The 18,413-nt window shown below is 36.0% G+C and overlaps 1 protein-coding gene and 1 non-coding gene across 6 annotated transcripts in view; both read right to left on the bottom strand.

The window, feature by feature from the left end:
• Arhgap32 (Rho GTPase activating protein 32) overlaps window positions 1–18,413 on the bottom strand; it is a 288,193-nt gene that overhangs the window by 48,808 nt on the left and 220,972 nt on the right. For all 5 annotated transcript variants that reach the window (XM_071616860.1, XM_071616861.1, XM_027945492.2 and 2 more), the window contains one exon: window positions 14,131–14,212. In XM_071616860.1, coding sequence (XP_071472961.1) covers window positions 14,131–14,212 — 82 coding nt within the window. The remainder of the gene's footprint in view (window positions 1–14,130; window positions 14,213–18,413) is intronic.
• Trnav-cac (transfer RNA valine (anticodon CAC)) lies at window positions 12,517–12,590 on the bottom strand. The gene has a single exon. It is a non-coding gene; the product is annotated as a tRNA-Val (tRNA).

Here is an 18,413-nt window from a genome sequence, read left to right on the forward strand (position 1 = left end):
GCACAGATGGCTCCAAGGCAGGTCATGGGTTGTTCTAAGGCAGGTCCCCACAGCACTTGCAGGTGCCAGCTTTCTTTTCAGGCCCCCTTTCAGTAGCACTTCTCCTGGCTCTGATCTCCGCCTGTTTTGGAGCCAGCAGCATGAAGACTCTGCCTTCAGGAGCTCACTCCTCCTCTCTCAGCATGTACTGCTCAGCAACACTACAGACCCGCCCCAGTCTAAGCTTCCCTTGTAGAACAGGCTTCACCAGTGTGGCTCCACCCATCCACCTCACACAGGTGAATGTTTCCTGTTCAGAAAACACTCCTATGAAACTGACCTGTAACTATGTCCTTCATCTTTTGCAAAGTGACTTACACTGTTCAGTTGTGTGTATTTGCTAAGTAGGTGTGAGACAGTGTATCTGATAAAAATGTGGCATATTAGGCCCCAATAAAATTAAAAGAGAGTGATCAAGTAGGAAGTATTGCTAGTAAAAGGATTAAACTAACAGCAACAGGTAAATAAAGCAACCATTTTTATATCTTTGTTGATATCAAACTGTGATTATTATTCCACTAACACTTTTTTTAAGTATCAATTTACAGTTTCTGTGTGAAAAATTCTGAGGACAATTTCTTGTGCATCCACTAGAGGGAAAAAAGTAAATTTTTTTTCAGTACTAAAAATCCAGAATTAAATAAATTTCCCTGAGTGTGAACTCATCCTTTGTCCACTGTCCAGTTAAGTGTGTGTATCTGAACTCCACCTGAGGGGTACCCAGGGACTTCTTTTACTCTAAAAGAAATATTTCTCAGCAAGAGAGAAAATTCTGGGCAAGTACTATCAAATTAGTATTCAATAAATCTTAATCTGTTAGTTTTTAAAATAGTCTTACTATTTATCTGTATAAATGCAGTATGTTGGAGAGATTCAATAGCTAAACAAAAACACTAACAAATTGTACTAACTCTATTAGAATTAAATAAATAAATGAACTGGAAAACACTGACATATTTTCTGTTCCAAATGACTTTTTACTAATTTCAATGTAAATTTCATCTTCAGATATTATTTGCCTTTAATTAGCAAAATGATGTTGTATCATTACTGTTATAATGTTATGTGCTAGGCAGTTCTAAGTACTTAAAAAGTTCTTCATCAAAACTCTATTAAGTTGATTCAACTATTATCCCATCTTACTGATAAAAAAAACAAGTCAGAGAGGGTAAGCAATCTGCCAAGGCAGCACAATTGGTAACTGGCAGAATTGGGAGACCCAGGCAATACTCATCATACCCAGCCAAAATCTTACCCTGTTGATTGGATTTATTTTTTCCTTCCTCTCTGATCATAGCTCTGAATATAAAATTGTTGATAAATGGTAGGACACAATAAGGAAAACAATGAATAAATATGATTTTAAAAGACCATAGAGAATTCTAATATGTGGCAGAAACAAAACATGTTAATTTTTCACCAATGGAACAGCTTTGGATTTATTGTTTTTGTTGAAGAGGAAATGAAGTATTAAAATTTAATCATGGTAGAGAAGGCAAATCCACTGTTATTTAATTTCAAGCTAAAAATACCACTACTTCCCAACCCACTTCCTTTGGCCAAAACTAAACATAGACAAGAGACAGCAAAGGAAAAAGAAAAGAGAGAAAGAATAGACAGAGAGATGGAGAAGGCAAATAAAGATAATGTAGAAAAGTCACTTTGGGAATGCTTAGTAAAACGCATAAGCCCCTAATATTATCTAAGGTGTAAACATGGATAAGAACAACTAAATTCCACAATAATTTGCTTGGGTGTAGGAGAATTGCATAATTATTTAATAATAATTCTCACCTAAAACTTGAAAGACTGTTCTCTATGTCATATAAAAATATACACTAAGAAACTGAGTGCATGCAAAATTTGACGGATTTGCAATAAGGTCCATATTCTAGTTAAAGTATATGGTGACAATGTCAATTTTTTGACTTTGATAATATACTATATGATTATGTAAGATGTAAAATCATGGGGAAGGAGAAGGATGATTACAGGAGAACTTTCTGTATTATTTCTCCAACTTCTTCTGAGAATAATTATTTCAAAATAAAAAATTTAAAAATATGTCAGACTGAAAAAGCATTATGCTGTGTCATCTTGTGACTTATGGCAGAGAAGTCATTTGTCATTTTTCTCTCATATTTAATGAAATGTTTGTACAGTACCCACCTGTGAAGGACTAAAAAGTATCTCTGTGGGGTAGCAGGGACAAAATAATTCACTGGAAAGGCAATGGCTATATTCCAGTCATTCTATTATAAAAATTACCTGAAGGATTCAAACCCTTTGTACTATGTCTGCAAATTCTTCTAGTTTCATAGTCAAATATATACAGAATCAGATCACTTCTCATGGGTTTCTGGCTTCCATACTGGTCTAAGCCACTGCCAGTGTCTCTTCTTACATCTTCCTCCTTGCCTATTCTTAGTATTTAAAGTGATCCTTTTAAGGTAAATTAGATTAACCAACAACTCTGTTCAGCACATCTTCACTGCCTTCTCATGTAATTCCAAATAAAAGCCAAAACCCCTACAAAAGTGCCCAGGCCCTAGGAAGGATCTGGTCCCTCTCTCCTTCTAACTGCATATCGTTTCTCTCTAGCCAACCTGGCCTTCCTGCTGGTCCCATAATAAGCTGGACATACATCCAGGTCAGTTATCTTAATATTTATGGAATCCCTCTCTGGAAAGCCCTTCCTCAAGGTATACGAGTCCATTCCCTCATCATCTTCTTCAGGTCTTTGCTCAAAAGTAACCTTCTAATGAGCCCTCCCTTGACCACAATGCCCTCCTGAATGATAACCCCACATGACCCACATCCTAGCACTTCCCAGTTTTTACACCATTCTTGGCTTTATTTTTCTGCGTAGTACTGACAATCATACCATCTATTTCATTTATTTATTTACCTCTCTTCCTCTCTTCACACTGCAATATAAACACCATAATAGCAGAATTTCTATCTGTTGTTCTCACTATTTTAGCCATAGCACTTAGTATGCATTCAATAAATTCCTGATCAAGGGGCTGGGATGTATGTAGCTCAATAAGAGATCACTTACCTAGTATATATAAGGCCCTAGGTTTAATATACAACACTGAAAAAAATTAAAATAAAAAATAGATAAATAGGAGCTGGGGTTGTGGCTCAGTGATAGAGTGCTTTCCTGGCACGTGTGAGGCCCTGGGTTCAATTCTCAGTACTACATAAAAAAATAAATGAATAAAATAAAGGTATTGTGTCCATCTATAACTAAAAGAATATTTTTAAAAATAAATCTTTTAAAAAACAGATAAATAATTTGATTAATGAATGCATGAACACTAGAAATGACCAAAGATGGAAGTCTCTTTGAGCCATAAGACTGATTTGAGCCCGGCTCCTAGATCAAAAGAAAGATGGGGGATTAGGAAGCATTTGTGATAACTATAATGGAAATCACACGTTTTCAATTACTTACCAATCAGAATTCTTTGGGAACATCCATCATGCATAAAGGGTGCAAATTTGTATGAAATGGAATATCTGCCCACAAGCAGAAGAATGTTGGTGCAGATAAAAGACACACAGTAAGTAAATTATCAAACTCAAAATGAGATAATTTTTGCCATACATTATTCCCAAATGAGTGATATAAACAATAGCTACTGTAGGCAAATCACAGGTAGGATGAATATTATTGATATTTCCTTGGAGTTTATCAGAAATGCAGGCCTCATCCTAGATCTACTGAATCATGATCCAGAGTTGAATAAGGTCTCTCAGGTGAATTGAATGCACTCAAGTGTGTGAAGTAGTGGCCCTTGGGAGCCTTCATTATGGGCATGGTCAGTCATTTTAGACAGGAGAAAAATGCATGAGCAAGGAACTCGGAAGCCCAGAGCATTCTGGGAGGAGAGTAGTAAGCAAACACGTTACTGAAGCTGATATAGTCAAGAAATGGGAGAAAACAGACCAGAAAAATAAATTAGTTCCAATGTTGTGGAGCACCTTCAATTCTAGAGTAGAGATTTGTAAGTAATTCTGGAACAGAGGGAAATCACTAAAGTTTTCTGAAGGGTTATATAAGTTGTATTCTAAAACTGTAATAGTAAATATTAGGATGGATTGATTCAACAGGCAGTAATTGTGAATTCACTGAATATACCTCCTGTGGAGAAATAAAGAATGAGCTATATTTGCCACTTGTGAGGAGAGAGCACATTTCAGTGAACAAGTAAAAAAACTGCTATTGGATTTGATGAGGATTAGAGAGAGAGGAGTCAGTGAAACTCTTGTAGAAGAAGTGGATCATGGCCTAAGTCCTGAAATAACACAGCAGAATTCAAGCTGTGGCATTGGAAGAAATGGGCACATTCCAGTAATCCCAGATACTCCAGAGGCTGAGGCAGGAAGATTGCAAGTTTGAGGCTACCCTGGGAAACTTAGCGAGATCATGTCTCAAAATAAAACAGAAAAGGGCTGGGGATATGGCTCACTGGTAGAATGCTTGCCTAGCATGCATGAGGCCCTAGGTTCAATCCCTAGTACAAGAAAATAAAATAAAACAAAAAGGCAGGGGGAGGGCATTTCAGGCTGCACAAACATCAGGAGCAAAGGGAAAACTCTGAAACCAAGTGACATGTTTTCAGGAAACAAGTAGATTCCAGCTGAGTATGTAGGGAGACTGATTACAACTGAAAATGAAAAGGAAGGATGGCTAGAAGTACTACTAGAAGTTATGCTTTGTACCTAGTGAGGAAAGATTGAAAGTTTTTTTTAATTAAGGAGACAATAGAAAGGATGATCAATGAAGACAAATTTGTAAATAAAGTGGGTTCATTAAGCAATTCTTTTTATCCTCAATTTAACCCATCATTTGCACTAATTTCTATTCTATTAATATAGTCCTTGTGGAAATTCATTTTTATTTGGTCCTATTGTAATAAAAAATACATTAAATGACTGTTTTGAAAGAGATAACAATAAACTTTATATCACATATTGTTAGGGTCTGTAAACAAGTCAAGATGGCGCCTGGCATTTTGCCAGAGGGAGTGGTTTGTGAAGTAACAGTAACGCCAGCGAGCCATTAAGTGTGGAGATTCCTTACTGGTTGACTGCTGTATCTAGTTTATGTTAATTAAGATAAGCTGTGTGGAATGTATATATACCCCTCCTGTCTACAATAAACGGCTCCCACTCCTGCTGTATCAATGTACACAAGTTGCTCGTCACCCCCGGTTATTTTGCTGCAGCGGGACTGCGGCAGATGGTGGCCCGTCCGAGGAGCCCCGGGACACTCGGGGGTAAGTGACGGGAGCAAATCTGCTCGTCCCTAGGCAGATAGGGCGAGAGGAAAAATGGCCATTTCAAGAAAATGGAGAAGATTGATACAGTATGTTTGTGTCTTGTTTTGTCTTGAAATGTTGTATTGTCTTTGTGACGAAAATAAGGAAGGGGTGTTAAGTAAATTTCTAAGGAAAGAGGCACCCCAGTGGAGCCAAGAATAGTTAGGGCATGTGTTGATGGAAGCCCAGGAACTCTAGTCAGAAAGAAGAAAGTTCAGAGGAGGAAGGATTATCAGGAAAAAAGTTGCAGCAAAAGGTTATTACTGAATACTTTTCGTTACCAGAGGGTGCGTGAATCAGCGCAGCGGCTGCCACGTGCGCGAGCCCATCATGGTGCAGCAAAGACTTTCCAAGCGGCGGCAGCTGGCTCTTCCCCATCCCCCGCCCGGGGAGCAGAACGCCACTTTGAGAGCCCAAATCCAAACCTGACCTGGAGGCACCGTCTTGCGGACTCTTGCTCCCTGTGCCCGGTGGCAGTTTGAGTCCAGAACACTCCCCGGACTCTCCCCGGGGCCATCTGGGGCTGCCCAGACGCTGCAGGCAGAAGACGGCCCCGCCTCCCTGAAGTTTGATCATTTCCAAGGCCAGTAACTACAATGGTTCTCCTACACCTGGAAGCTAATGAGTAAGGAGCACTATTAAGGCTTATTTCAAATGTAAAAAACCTTGAAATAATGTACTAAATTGTTCAGAAGGATGTTTTCTTAGTAGAATACTACAGGATTTTCTTTAGCCAGCATTGCTGGAGTTCCTTCCTTCATCCAGTGCCGGTGAAGATGAGGGTGGAAGAATTTCCAGTGTTGCTGAGAACCAGACGAGACTTCCGATCAAGCTAGCTGCCTGCAGAACTTACCTGGACTGTGAACTTAAGCTAGCTGCCTGCAGAATTTACCTGGACTGTGATTTAAGCTAGCTGCCTGCAGAACTTACCTGGACTGTGAACTTACCTGGACTGTGATTTACCTGGACTGTGAGTTAATCTATTGAGACACCGCTTTACCTGGACTGAGACAACAAACTGTAATCTACAACAAATTGTAACTCGGTATCTTTGCAAACGGTGTCATTGCTGGTATAATTTTTCCAAGGCTTCTTGCATGGAGCCATCAATTGGCTTGGTATTGTGGCATTTTGTATCCTCCCTTTCTGTTTGTAGCAGATTATTTATGGTGTTTGTGTAAAAACCACTATGGTCGTTATTTAAATTAAACAAAAGGGGGAAATGTTAGGGTCTGTAAACAAGTCAAGATGGTGCCTGGCATTTTGCCAGAGGGAGTGGTTTGTGAAGTAATGCCAGCGAGCCATTAAGTGTGGAGATTCCTTATGGGTTGACTGCTGTATCTAGTTTATGTTAATTAAGATAAGCTGTGTGGAATGTATATATACCCCTCCTGTCCTACAATAAATGGCTCCCACTCCTGCTGTATCAATGTACACAAGTTGCTCATCACCCGCCCCCGGTTATTTTGCTGCAGCCGGACTGCGGCAACATATAAAGTTTTCACGTAAAGAATTCTGAGTTTTGAGTTCATTGCACCTGGGATATTTATGTTAGGCACTTGGTTCAGTGACTGACATTCTTGTACTCCTAAGATCTCCTAGGGTACTGATTCCAGTATCTGATTCTTACAGATATCAGCCTCCAGAACACAAGTTCACATATGTGCAATGGGAAGAATATTCAGTATAACAATCCACATAGAAGACATAAAAACTTGGACCTCTTTAACTGGATATGTAAATGTGCGCATTTCACACTGAAGTGACATGCAAACAATATGGGTAGAAGGCAGCAAATGGATGGAAACTGAAACACAAAAGAGAAACAACCCAGAAGTAAGCAAATAAAAATAAAGGGAAAAAATCATAATTATAAAAATTGCAAATAAAATGACAAAGAAAGTAAGGTATTGGAACACTGATTTCTTAAAAGAATACTAAGAAGAATTTTGTTGTTTTTGTTTTGTTTTTTTCTCTTTAAAGGAACACTATAGTGGGGATGCAGCCCAGGGATACAGTGCTTAACTAGCATATGCAAGGCCCTGGATTTGATCCCTAGCACCACAAACAAATAAATTAAAAACAAATACTAGAAAGATTTCTTTTTCTTGTCATTGAGATACTGGAGATTGAAGCCTGGGGCATTTTAGCACTGAGTTACATCCAAGCTCTTTTTATTTTGAAACAGGGTTTCACTAAATTGCCAAGGTTGGCGTGGAACTTGTGATCCTCCTGCCTCAACTTCCCAAGTTGCTGGGATCATAGTGGCATGCCACTTCACCCAGTTCTACTGCATCATCTTTCAAACATTTCATTGTTTACCTTTCAGATGAAGATTTGTAATTCTCCTGGAAAGGATTTTTGCATATGGAGTTATAGTCAGGCTTCTCTTTCATTTAAGCTCAGTTGTCTAGTGACTCAGGACCCTTTATGGAAATAATGCTGCCCTGCAATGCCATCTTTACCATAAATCAGGTGTCTACATATATACAAGATTGTTCCTTGACAATGTTCTGTCTCACTGATCAATAGATGTCCATTTCTGGCATTTATATCAGTGTCTTAGTGAAGTTTTACAATAAGTCTTAATATATATTACAATAAAGTTTCCAACCTTTTGTTCTTGAGTATTCTTGAGTCTTCATTTCCATATGTACTTAAAAATCAGTTTAGATTCAGTGGTCAATTTCCACAAAAATCCCAGTGCAATGTTCAGGGCATTTATCAGTTAACTCTGTCCCACTGGGCTCTGAACCCCAATTTCCCTTTCCCTAGCACTGTGACTTCCTCTCCTCCATCAGTAGACTACAGGGGAATAATTTCCCCAAATGCTGGGAGTCATCCCACCCCCAGGATTTTTCTTCTGCTTCACCTTAGCTCAGCAATTGTTTATTGTTTATTAACGTTCCAGTGCTTCAAAGACTTATTTTTCTATTTCTGTCAAATATTTCTATCTGTTCTCAGAGAAAAGATTTATCTAAATTCTTAGTCTTCCATTTCCAGAAGTTCTGTCTCAAAAGTAAGCTTTAATTTTCTCCTTTTCTTCTCCCTCCCCTTTACATTCCCCACCAATCTCATGTCTTAGATGATGTGGAAAGATATAGAATTCCAGGGTGGAAATTATTTTAAAAGAACAAATGTTGATCCCAGCAATGAAAATTATGATATGAGAATTGAGGAATTCATTACATGGGCTTAACAGAAGATTATACACAGCAGAGGAAAGAATCACTGAACTTGAAGAAATTTCAACAGAAAGTATATTAGCTGAGAAGAAGAAAAGATAGGGAGAAAACAGTGGAAAAAAAAAAGTAGAACAGAGTCCAAGATCTGTGAGATAATATTAAAGAAAATAATTGATATGTAACAGAGAAGAGAACAACAACTGGACAAAGAGAAATATTTGAGTCAGGTATGGTAGTGCACGCCTGTAATTCCAGTGGTTTGGAAGGCTGGGGCAGGAGAATTGCAAGTTCAAAGCCAGCCTCAGCAAAAGCAAGGTACTAAGCAACTCAGTGAAACCCCATTGCTAAATAAAATACAAAAAAGGGCTGGGGATGTGGCCCAGGGTTTGAGTGCCTCTGAGTTCAATCTCTGGTACTGCCCCTCTCTGCCGCCGCCGCCAAAAAAAAAAACATTAATATTTGAAGAGATCATAGCTGAGGACATCCAAAACCTGAAGAAAGATATCAATAAATGGGTACTCAATAAACTCCAAGCAATATAAACACAAAGAAAAACGTGTGTTATTCCTTCCCCTTTCATCTTCCTCAACTTCACATTCTTCTACCATAACCTCAACCTTACATTCTCCTACCATGCCCTAAGGTAACTGAATAAAATGCCAATTTCTTATGATGAGCTGCTACCTTTCCTCTGCTTTTCTTTCCTCTTCTCTTTCTCTCACCTTTATTCTTAAGGCACCACGGATACTTGCTATCTTGGTCAGGACATGGTGACTCAAATTTTATTTATGAACACAAATAATTGAACATATTGAGAACATAAAGAACAGCTTTAAAAGGAAAATTTTTTCTATTACCCTTGTTGTGTAATAGTATGGGGAGCTTTAAGTTTTCAGTCTCAAACTATAGCTGCATCTTCTAGATTTGGCATCTAGCAGTGACAGATGGCAATGTTAAAAATAAATAGGACATTCAAGTTGTTTATACTGTAGGCAAAGACAGTTTTAAAGTGTGAAACAAGCCCAAGGCTGATTGAATTTACATCATGCTTTTCAAAATGATTAAGAATGCACATTTCCCTATGCCAACTCTACAATACTGTTCACAAAAAAAATAAAACATTAGCTTTTGAAGGAGTACTTGTTTTTACTAATTGCTAACTTAGAATTAATGATGACTTGTAGGTCTTCAAATTCAAACCTACTTTCTAATATTATCAATAACTTTCTAATATTATCAATAACATTGGGAGACTTATCTCCCAATGTAAAGCTTCTGGAGGTTATTATTATATGTCTCAATTCCCCATTCAAAATAAGAAAAAGTATTTGGTAACAGTAAATTTTTTTTCAATATTTTTAAAATTGTCAATGGACCTTTATTTAATTTATTTATATGTAGTGCTGAGAATTGAACTCAGTGCCTTGCAGATGCTAGGCAAGCACTCTACAACTGAGCCAAAACCCCAGCTCCTAATAGTTTAATATTGTCATTAAAATTTACTCTATGTTTTAAAAACTCAGTTTATAGGACATTTCTGAGTAAAAGATGTCAAAGATGATATGTAATGACTAATGAACTTATACCAAGGGGAAGATGGATTAAAACAATGCACAAGAAATCACAAAAAAAATTTGATGTCAAATTTTAGTAGCATCAAAAAGTAACCATAAAAAACCTAGGATGATTTCAATAAGAAGATTGCTTTTGAAAAAAATCCAACACTGTTCTTAAAACAACACTCAACAAACTAGAAATAGAAGGTAACTTCTCAGTCTGAAAAAAAAAAAAAGAGTATCCATAAACACCTTACTCAATGGTGAGGGACTAGATACTTTCCTCTAAGATCAGGCACACACTAAGATCAGGCACACACTAAGATTGCTGGCACCTGAGGCTTCTGTTCAACATTGTATTAGAGATTCTCGCAAGGGAAACCAGGAGGAAATACATACATACATACATACATACAAGACATTCAGAATGGAATGAAAGAAGTAAAAAGATTGCTATTCATAGATGACATGATTCTGTATAAAGAAAATCCCAAGGAATCCACTAAATAACGAATAGAACTAATAAGCAGTTCAGCAAGGTTTCAGGATAAAAAAAACTGCATTTCTCTGCATCTGCAAAGAACAATAAGTAAATAAAATTAAAAACAATTCCATTTACAAGAGCATCAAAAATATTTAAAAATAAATTCAATAAAAGATATACTATATCTAATACTCTGAAAACTATAAAACACTGAAAGATATTAACACTCTCTAAATAAAAAGAAAAACAGTCTATGTTCAGGGATTGGAAGACTAAATATTAAAATGATAAAACTTCACAAATTGATCTACAGATTCAATAAAATTCCTATCAGAATTCCAGTTATCTTTGCAGAATTTGAAAAGCTGATTCTAAAATTCATATACAACTGCAAGGGATCCAGAAAAAAAAATCAACCCTTGTAAAGAAGAATCAATTAGAACTTAACACTTCTTTTTTTTTTATTATTTGTAGTTGGACATAACACCTTTATTTCACTTGTTTATTTTTGTATGTGGTGCTGAGGATCAAACCCAGGGTCCCACACATGCAAGGTGAGCGCTCTACCGCTAAGCCACAACCCCAGCTCCAGAACTTAACATTTCTTAATTGCGAAACTTACTGCAAAGCCACAGCAATCAATATAGGGTAGTTCTTGGCATAAGACATACAGATCAATGGAACAGAACTGAAAGTCCAGAAATAAAGTCATGTACTTAAGGTCAACTGATTTTCTACAAGGGTGGAAAGACAATTCAGTGGGGAATGAACAATCAATAAGCAGTGTTGGAACAATCCACATGACGTTGCATCTCTGCCTCACACCATATATGACAATTAATTCCAAAAAATAGATCACAGACTTAACATTGAAAATCTAAAACCATAAACCTCTCAGAAGAAACTATGAAAGTTAATCTTCATGGCACTAGGTTATTCAAAAACTTTAAAAAAAATACAAAATATTTAAAAAAAGAAAAATTAAACTGGACTTTATGCTTTTATGCTTCAAACTTTTATGCTTCAATAGATACCATCAAGAAATTGAAAGGTGAAATGCAAATCAAAACTTCTCTTAAGATTTCATCTCACTCTAGTCAGAATGGCAGTTATCAAGAATACAAACAACAATAAATGAGGGTGTGGGGGGAAAGGCACACTCATACATTGCTGGTGGGATTGCAAATTTGTGGAACCTCTCTGGAAAGCCGTATGGAGATTCCTTAGAAAACTTGCAATGGAACCACCATCTGATCCAGTTATCCTACTCCTTGGTCTAACCTAAAGGACTTAAAATCAGCATACTATAGTAGAGCACCCACATCAATGTTTACAGCAGTTCAATTCACAATAGCTAAACTGTGGAACCAACCTAGATGTCCTTCAACAGAAGAATGGATAAAGAAACTGTGGTATATATACACAATAAACTATTACTCAGCATTAAAAGAGAATAAAATTATGGCATCTGCAGGTAAATGAATGGAGTTGAAGAATATCATGGTAAGCGAAGTAACCCAATCCCCCCAAAACCAAAGGCTGAATGTTCTGATAAGTGGGTGGTGATCCATAATGGGGGGGGGGAGATAGAAGAACTTTGAGCAAAGGGGAGGGAGAGAAGGGGGTATGGGGTAGGAAAGATGGTGGAATGAGATGGACATTATTACCCTAGGTACATGTATGGCTGCACATATGGTGCGACCTACATCGTATACAACCAGAGAAATGAAAAGTTGTGCTGCAATTGTTTACAATGAATCAAAATGCATTCTGCTGTCATATATACCTAATTAAAACAAATAAATAACTTAAAAAAATAAAGTGAAAGATGATCCCAAAAATGGGAGAAAATACTTATAAATCACTATTAACTGATAACTGACTTGTACCTGGACCAGACAAAAAACACAACTCAATAATTTTTTTGGTACTGGGGATTGAACCCAGGGCCTCATGCATGTGAGGCAAGTACTCTACCAACTGAGCTATATCCCCAGCCCCGCTAAGTGGTCTTTTGAGCCAGACACAGAAAACCATATTTTGTATATTCTACCTTTAAAAAAAATCCAAAAGAGGGAAAGCTATAAAGACTGAAAGTAAATTAGTGGTTTCTTGGGCTGTGAGGGAAGAAAGGAATGGGAAAGAAGTGTCTCTAATGGATACAGGATTTCTTCTTGGAGTAATAAGATGTTCTAAAATTAACTGTAATAATAGTTGTACAATTATGTAAATATACCAAAAAACACTGAATTATACTCTTTAAAAGAGTGAATTGCATGGTATGTGAATTATATTTCCCCAAATTGTTATTTTTTTAAGTGATTAGTGCCATATTTTAAAAAAAGAAACTCACACTCATCACAATTACTAACAAATGTTTACTGAGCAATATGCACAGTCTTTTTAATAAATATACCAAAGCAAAATAAAATTGCCTTGAAAACAAATGAGAATCCTGGGTCAAGTAGAAGTGCAGAGAACACTATTTTGAAGTGTTTTCTTTAGTAAGCAATAAAGTTAATATGCCTATAAATTCCTATAAGAGAAATTGGAACAATGACTCCCTAATCTTCAATGAAGAAATAAGCTTTGAAAGGAGTTACTTCCCTTCACCTTTACTTAAATACTTTACAAAGACTGACAAATTTATGATTTGTAAGCAGAAATGAGAAAATACAAAATAAGGAAAGAATGAACTTTTCCCCTGTAATTCCCCTTACATACAGGCCTGTACAAAACTCTGAAGATACTTTAAGCAGTTCAATTAAATTCTGAGGCTTAGAAATCTTCTCCTTTCACCAGAAAGGACAGAAGAAATGTAATATAACTAGGAAAAATAAACTCAATTACTTCTTTGGTCTAAAATCTTTGAGTCTATTTTTATTTTCTTTTTAAAAATTTACATTGGATTGAACACTTCCAGACAAGATACTCTACAGAATTTTGCCCAGATTAAATCATCTCAACACATACAAAAATCCCAATTTTCTTGCTGCTTTTTTTAATCCCCTGAAACACTGCTTTGTTTATTTTAAATTTATTCCACATATTTATATAGCACTATAAATTATATAAGTAATAAAAAATGCTGCTTCAAACAGTGTTTATGTTCACAGGCACTGATAAAATATACATGCCCTTCAACTGTTATCTTCCAATTGATCACACCAAGCCCGTGATGCCCATGTTAGATCTTTAAACTTATTTTTAAAATCACTTTATTCATTAATAAGCTGCATTCCTCCTATAGTATATAGTATATTCCTCCTATAGTAACCATAAAAGCAAGTAATGATAAAGCTTAGTGGAACACACATTCTTTAAAATTGTCTAAACATTAGAATATACATAAACAACTTTGTAAAATGAGCAACAGAAATTAGGCAGTGTTTAAAATTAAAATCATGTAAAATTAAGAATACATATTATATAAATAAATGAGAAGAACAGCCAAACAAGCCATGTACTTGACTAGAAGCGAACATCTGTACCTGTGAGCAGCTGGTCATACCAAACTAATGAAAATGTGTACTCACCTGGTTTTGGCACTGAATTGGTCACCGACGGGGGAACTTTCTGGTTAATTAACTCAACACAATGTCCAGGGAAGAGTCCCACCTAAAGAAAAGCAACAAATACAGATTCCAAACTAGCAAACAAACCAGTATGTGAACATTGCCAACTCAGTTCCAGTAATGTACTCCACAGTCCCTCCCAAATGATTCTATTATTCCAAGATTCTGAATAGCAGATGATGCCAATTACACAAACAAATAATAAAACAATCTGTTGCTATGAGTATACAGACTTATGCAGGGTTCTCTATCCAAATATCTAAGTCTGCTTTTTTAGTGTTAGCTTTTAATTCCCGAAACTTCTTCTATTACAATTAAAATGCTACACAGGCAGCAGATAAATTTTTTTACTGTTTAATAATTCACTTTGCTGAAATCTCAAATCTGGTTGTGCTGACACTTCTGTTGCCAACTCATTGGGTTTATTACTTTCTTTATAAGTTTTTAAAAATTTAACACTAAACCAATTATTTGTGAATTTTCTCTTCATTTTCATACATGTTTCATGAAATAAAAGAACATAATTTTTTAAAAAATGGATTTCTGAAACACTCATTTAAATCATGGTATTCACTGCTGGTAAAGAGCCAGAAGTACATGGATAAGACAGAAAGTGAGAGAGAAGAATTTCAGCAGCCAGATACTTTCACTTCCAAGAACACACCACATTGACCTTATGACAGAATTGCCTATTGGCTTTTGGTAGGATCCTAATAAGCTATACTAACAAAATTCTGAGTTTCAGATCATCCAGAGATACTGTGAGGCTAATAGAATAAATACAGAGATAAACAGTCTGGAAAAAAAAAAGTAAAAAGGAAATCTTTACCAATATTTATAGATGTTTCCTTAGATAGGGATATAAATGGGCTGCCATGCAGCAGATGTTAAAGCTGAAAAATGAAAACTACATCACGTTGTATCTCCCTCTGTTGATAGACTCTGGGAAGAATAGAACAGTCTTCCAAGAGCGTGACTCATCACAAAGTTCTGAGCTGTATAATTTCCATCTGTGTGGGATTATTTTCACACACTCATTTGCAGCATTCTTATTTCAATTTCTAGATCAATATTCTATGGTACTTCTTAAAATTATGAGGACATAACCAGTTATCATGAGCTGAAAAGGGGTTATTAAACGATTATCAGTTTTGCTTGCAAGATTTGTATTTGGGATTCTTAAAGCCCCTATATGCACTGCCTTCCAAAATTATGCTTTCAGTATTTGTTTTATTGATAAAATTCTGTAACACATTCTATTCAAATTTCTATTTCAATAAACGGGGAATGCTTCCAAGATTGGTTGGAACTAGGTAAGAAAATGAAAAATCCTTCTCATTTTCTCTTGTATGAGTTCTGTGAGAGGGTATGAGGTGCACTGGTTAACAGCATTGTCTCAGGGTAAAGGATGTGGGCTCAATCCTAAATCTACCACTTAGTAGGCTGGATGTGTAGTTTAGACACTCTGTGATTGTTTTTCTGTTTATACATGATAATGATAATACTTATCTCATATGGGTTTTATGATAATTAAGTGATTAGCATAGGTAAAATGCATTTGATGAGTGCATGTAGTAAGCGCTCATCAAATGTTATCTGTTATTATGCCAGTATATTACTCAAAATCTAGAGAGTTCTAGCTGCTCCATCAAATTGGTATGAAACATAATACACAGGTAAGTGACACATAACACATGTGTGTGTCCTTAAGTTTCCTCACTGTCAAAATGTCATTCTTTCCATAAAATTCTAATTCATTTTAATTTATGCAAAACTGAAATTTCCATAGACAAAAGGTTAGGTGCAAACTTGCCTTACGCATGTTTTTTAGATTCTATGATCTGGAGGAAACTGCTTCATTTCCTAATTTGTCACATCAGGAGTAACTCTTACCTATACCTCAAAAGTTTATGTGAAAGCACAGAGACCAGTTTCTAAATTCAAATACCTTTCAGTAAGTAAAAACTAGTTTTCCATCAGGCCCTCACAAAGACTGAAAAAAGTTTAATGAATTTCTTCAAAGAATTATATCATACACATTAGTTATATTCTCATCTTTTAAATTGTCTCAATACATTATGTTTAGATATGTAGGAAAGATGCTATTGTATACTTCATGGAATTTCACTGCAGGCACATCCAATACCTAACCCCAATCCCTGCTCTCTTGTCTCCCTTTCTTATAAAATGTAATATTATTAAATATTAGTTAAAGCAAATATCCAGTTTCCCAAACTCTTTGCATTCAGATGAATTCGAGACACACATAGGCACAACTCTAGACTCCTATCTTGTCTCTTTTTGCTGTAAATGCAGGTGGCATGACTGGGTCTGCAGCAGTCATCATTTGATCACAATGAAAGGCCAAGATGATCTCCAGGATTTTTGCTTATCATCATTAAACTACTGACATCAGTAGCAATAGCTACCTTTTCTCTTCACTTTTCTATGTCTTGAAACCAAGAGCATTGCTAACAGTCAAGGGGTCATTTACTTAAAACACTACATAAAAATAAATAAACAAAGATACATTAAAAAAATAACACAAAATATTTTTTAAAAAAACTTGTGAAGGCAAACAGATTCCCTTTTATAAAATTTTCATCAAGAAAAATAAAACTGTGTTCTGTTGAAGATATCATATAGAAGAATGGCTAACCCTAAAAATGCAGTTAATGAATACTTACACTTTTATGCTGAATATTTAACCTAATATTTTGCCAAATATACAAAATCCCGATAAACTCAAAGTGTCCAATGGTAAAAGTGACTGAAACTCTGGCAATATTATCTATTAACTATGTCATCCTGTTTCATATCTTATTCTTCCTGCAGCAGTGCTAGAAAGGGAGAGAAGAATTTGGTCCATAATCAGGGGTCAAAATGAGATTCAACTCTAGGAAGAGCTAGCAAGGGAGAGAAAAAGCCATCACCTGGGGCCCATGATGGTAGAGAAGTACATAACAAAAACATACTAACAAACGGAAAAGAAGAATGTAGTGATAAGGCTACATTCTTATAAGAGAGGGGCTTACCGGAAGGAACTAGGGCCTTCATTTAAGTTTTTTCTTAAGGTCTTTGAGATAAAATGAGAAGAAGCCAGAGAGACTATTATATCCCTGTAGAGTTTAACAGCTGGCTCTCCCTGGGGGAAAAGGTCTTGATTTACAGGTTTGGCCAGTGTTCATGGTGCAAATACTCCTACCAGAGCAGGTTTTAAACTACCAACGGGACACAACCGAGCACAGAATGGAGAAGAGATGCAGAACAGCACTCTGTTATATAGTATTATACCATATAAATCCATTAGATGGAATGAACCTCAAGAGTACAGATAACAGATTTGATTCTAATATAATTCATTGATTGAAAATATTCATACTTTTATTCTTAATAATGATTGGGTTTAACAGCTATCCTACAAAATTCACAAAGATTTTACAATGGGCTCATGCTCATCATTAATTTATAGCTATCCATTTGGTCCTGTGCCTGTGCAACACTGAGAGATCCTAGAATTGCTTTCCAGCAGTCAAGAAGTCTACAGCTCACCCTCTGGCTCTAGGAGAATAATGAGTGATGTAAGGGGAACCTCCTGAGTACCTTGAAGATACTCAAAGGGGGAAAAAAATCAAGTTTGGCTTCAACAATATGTGTACTGAAAAATATTTTGGTGCAACTTAGAGGGAATGTTAGACAGAAAACTATTGGAATAAAATTTAAGCCAAGAGCTTAAATAGTAGGAATAAAATTTAAGCCAAGAGCTTAAATAGCTTAAATAGTAGGAAGGGAAAGGAATCCTTGCTCAACAATAGTGCCTAATTCTAACAATAGTCCCTCTGATTCAACCAATCAAAACCTAAAACTAAATTTCAAGATAAAAAACAATGAGCTTATCACTGACTTTTAGAAAAATTTCTACTCTAATTTTTTTATTTCATTATGACTAGTGAAATTTTAAGGCCATTAACAGAGCAAAATATTTTTATAAAGCTTAGTCAAGTACTTGTATTATTCCCAGAGACATACCATCAACTGAAACTATTTGGCCTCAGGGAGTTAAAACTCCCAGGTTTCTAGTGTTTATATTCCATGACAACTGAAGTTAAAATTTAGATGCCCCATTCCCTTCCTTCCTGTATTTATTTCCTCCCAGGGTACTATGTCCCTTTGGATCTTATTTGTTGATATTCTTATTGCTATTGTTGTTATCCAGTAAGAACACTGGGGTTGATCATTTGAGC

Source organism: Marmota flaviventris, chromosome 9 (genome assembly GCF_047511675.1).
Source record: "Marmota flaviventris isolate mMarFla1 chromosome 9, mMarFla1.hap1, whole genome shotgun sequence".
Classification (NCBI taxonomy): domain Eukaryota; kingdom Metazoa; phylum Chordata; class Mammalia; order Rodentia; family Sciuridae; genus Marmota; species Marmota flaviventris.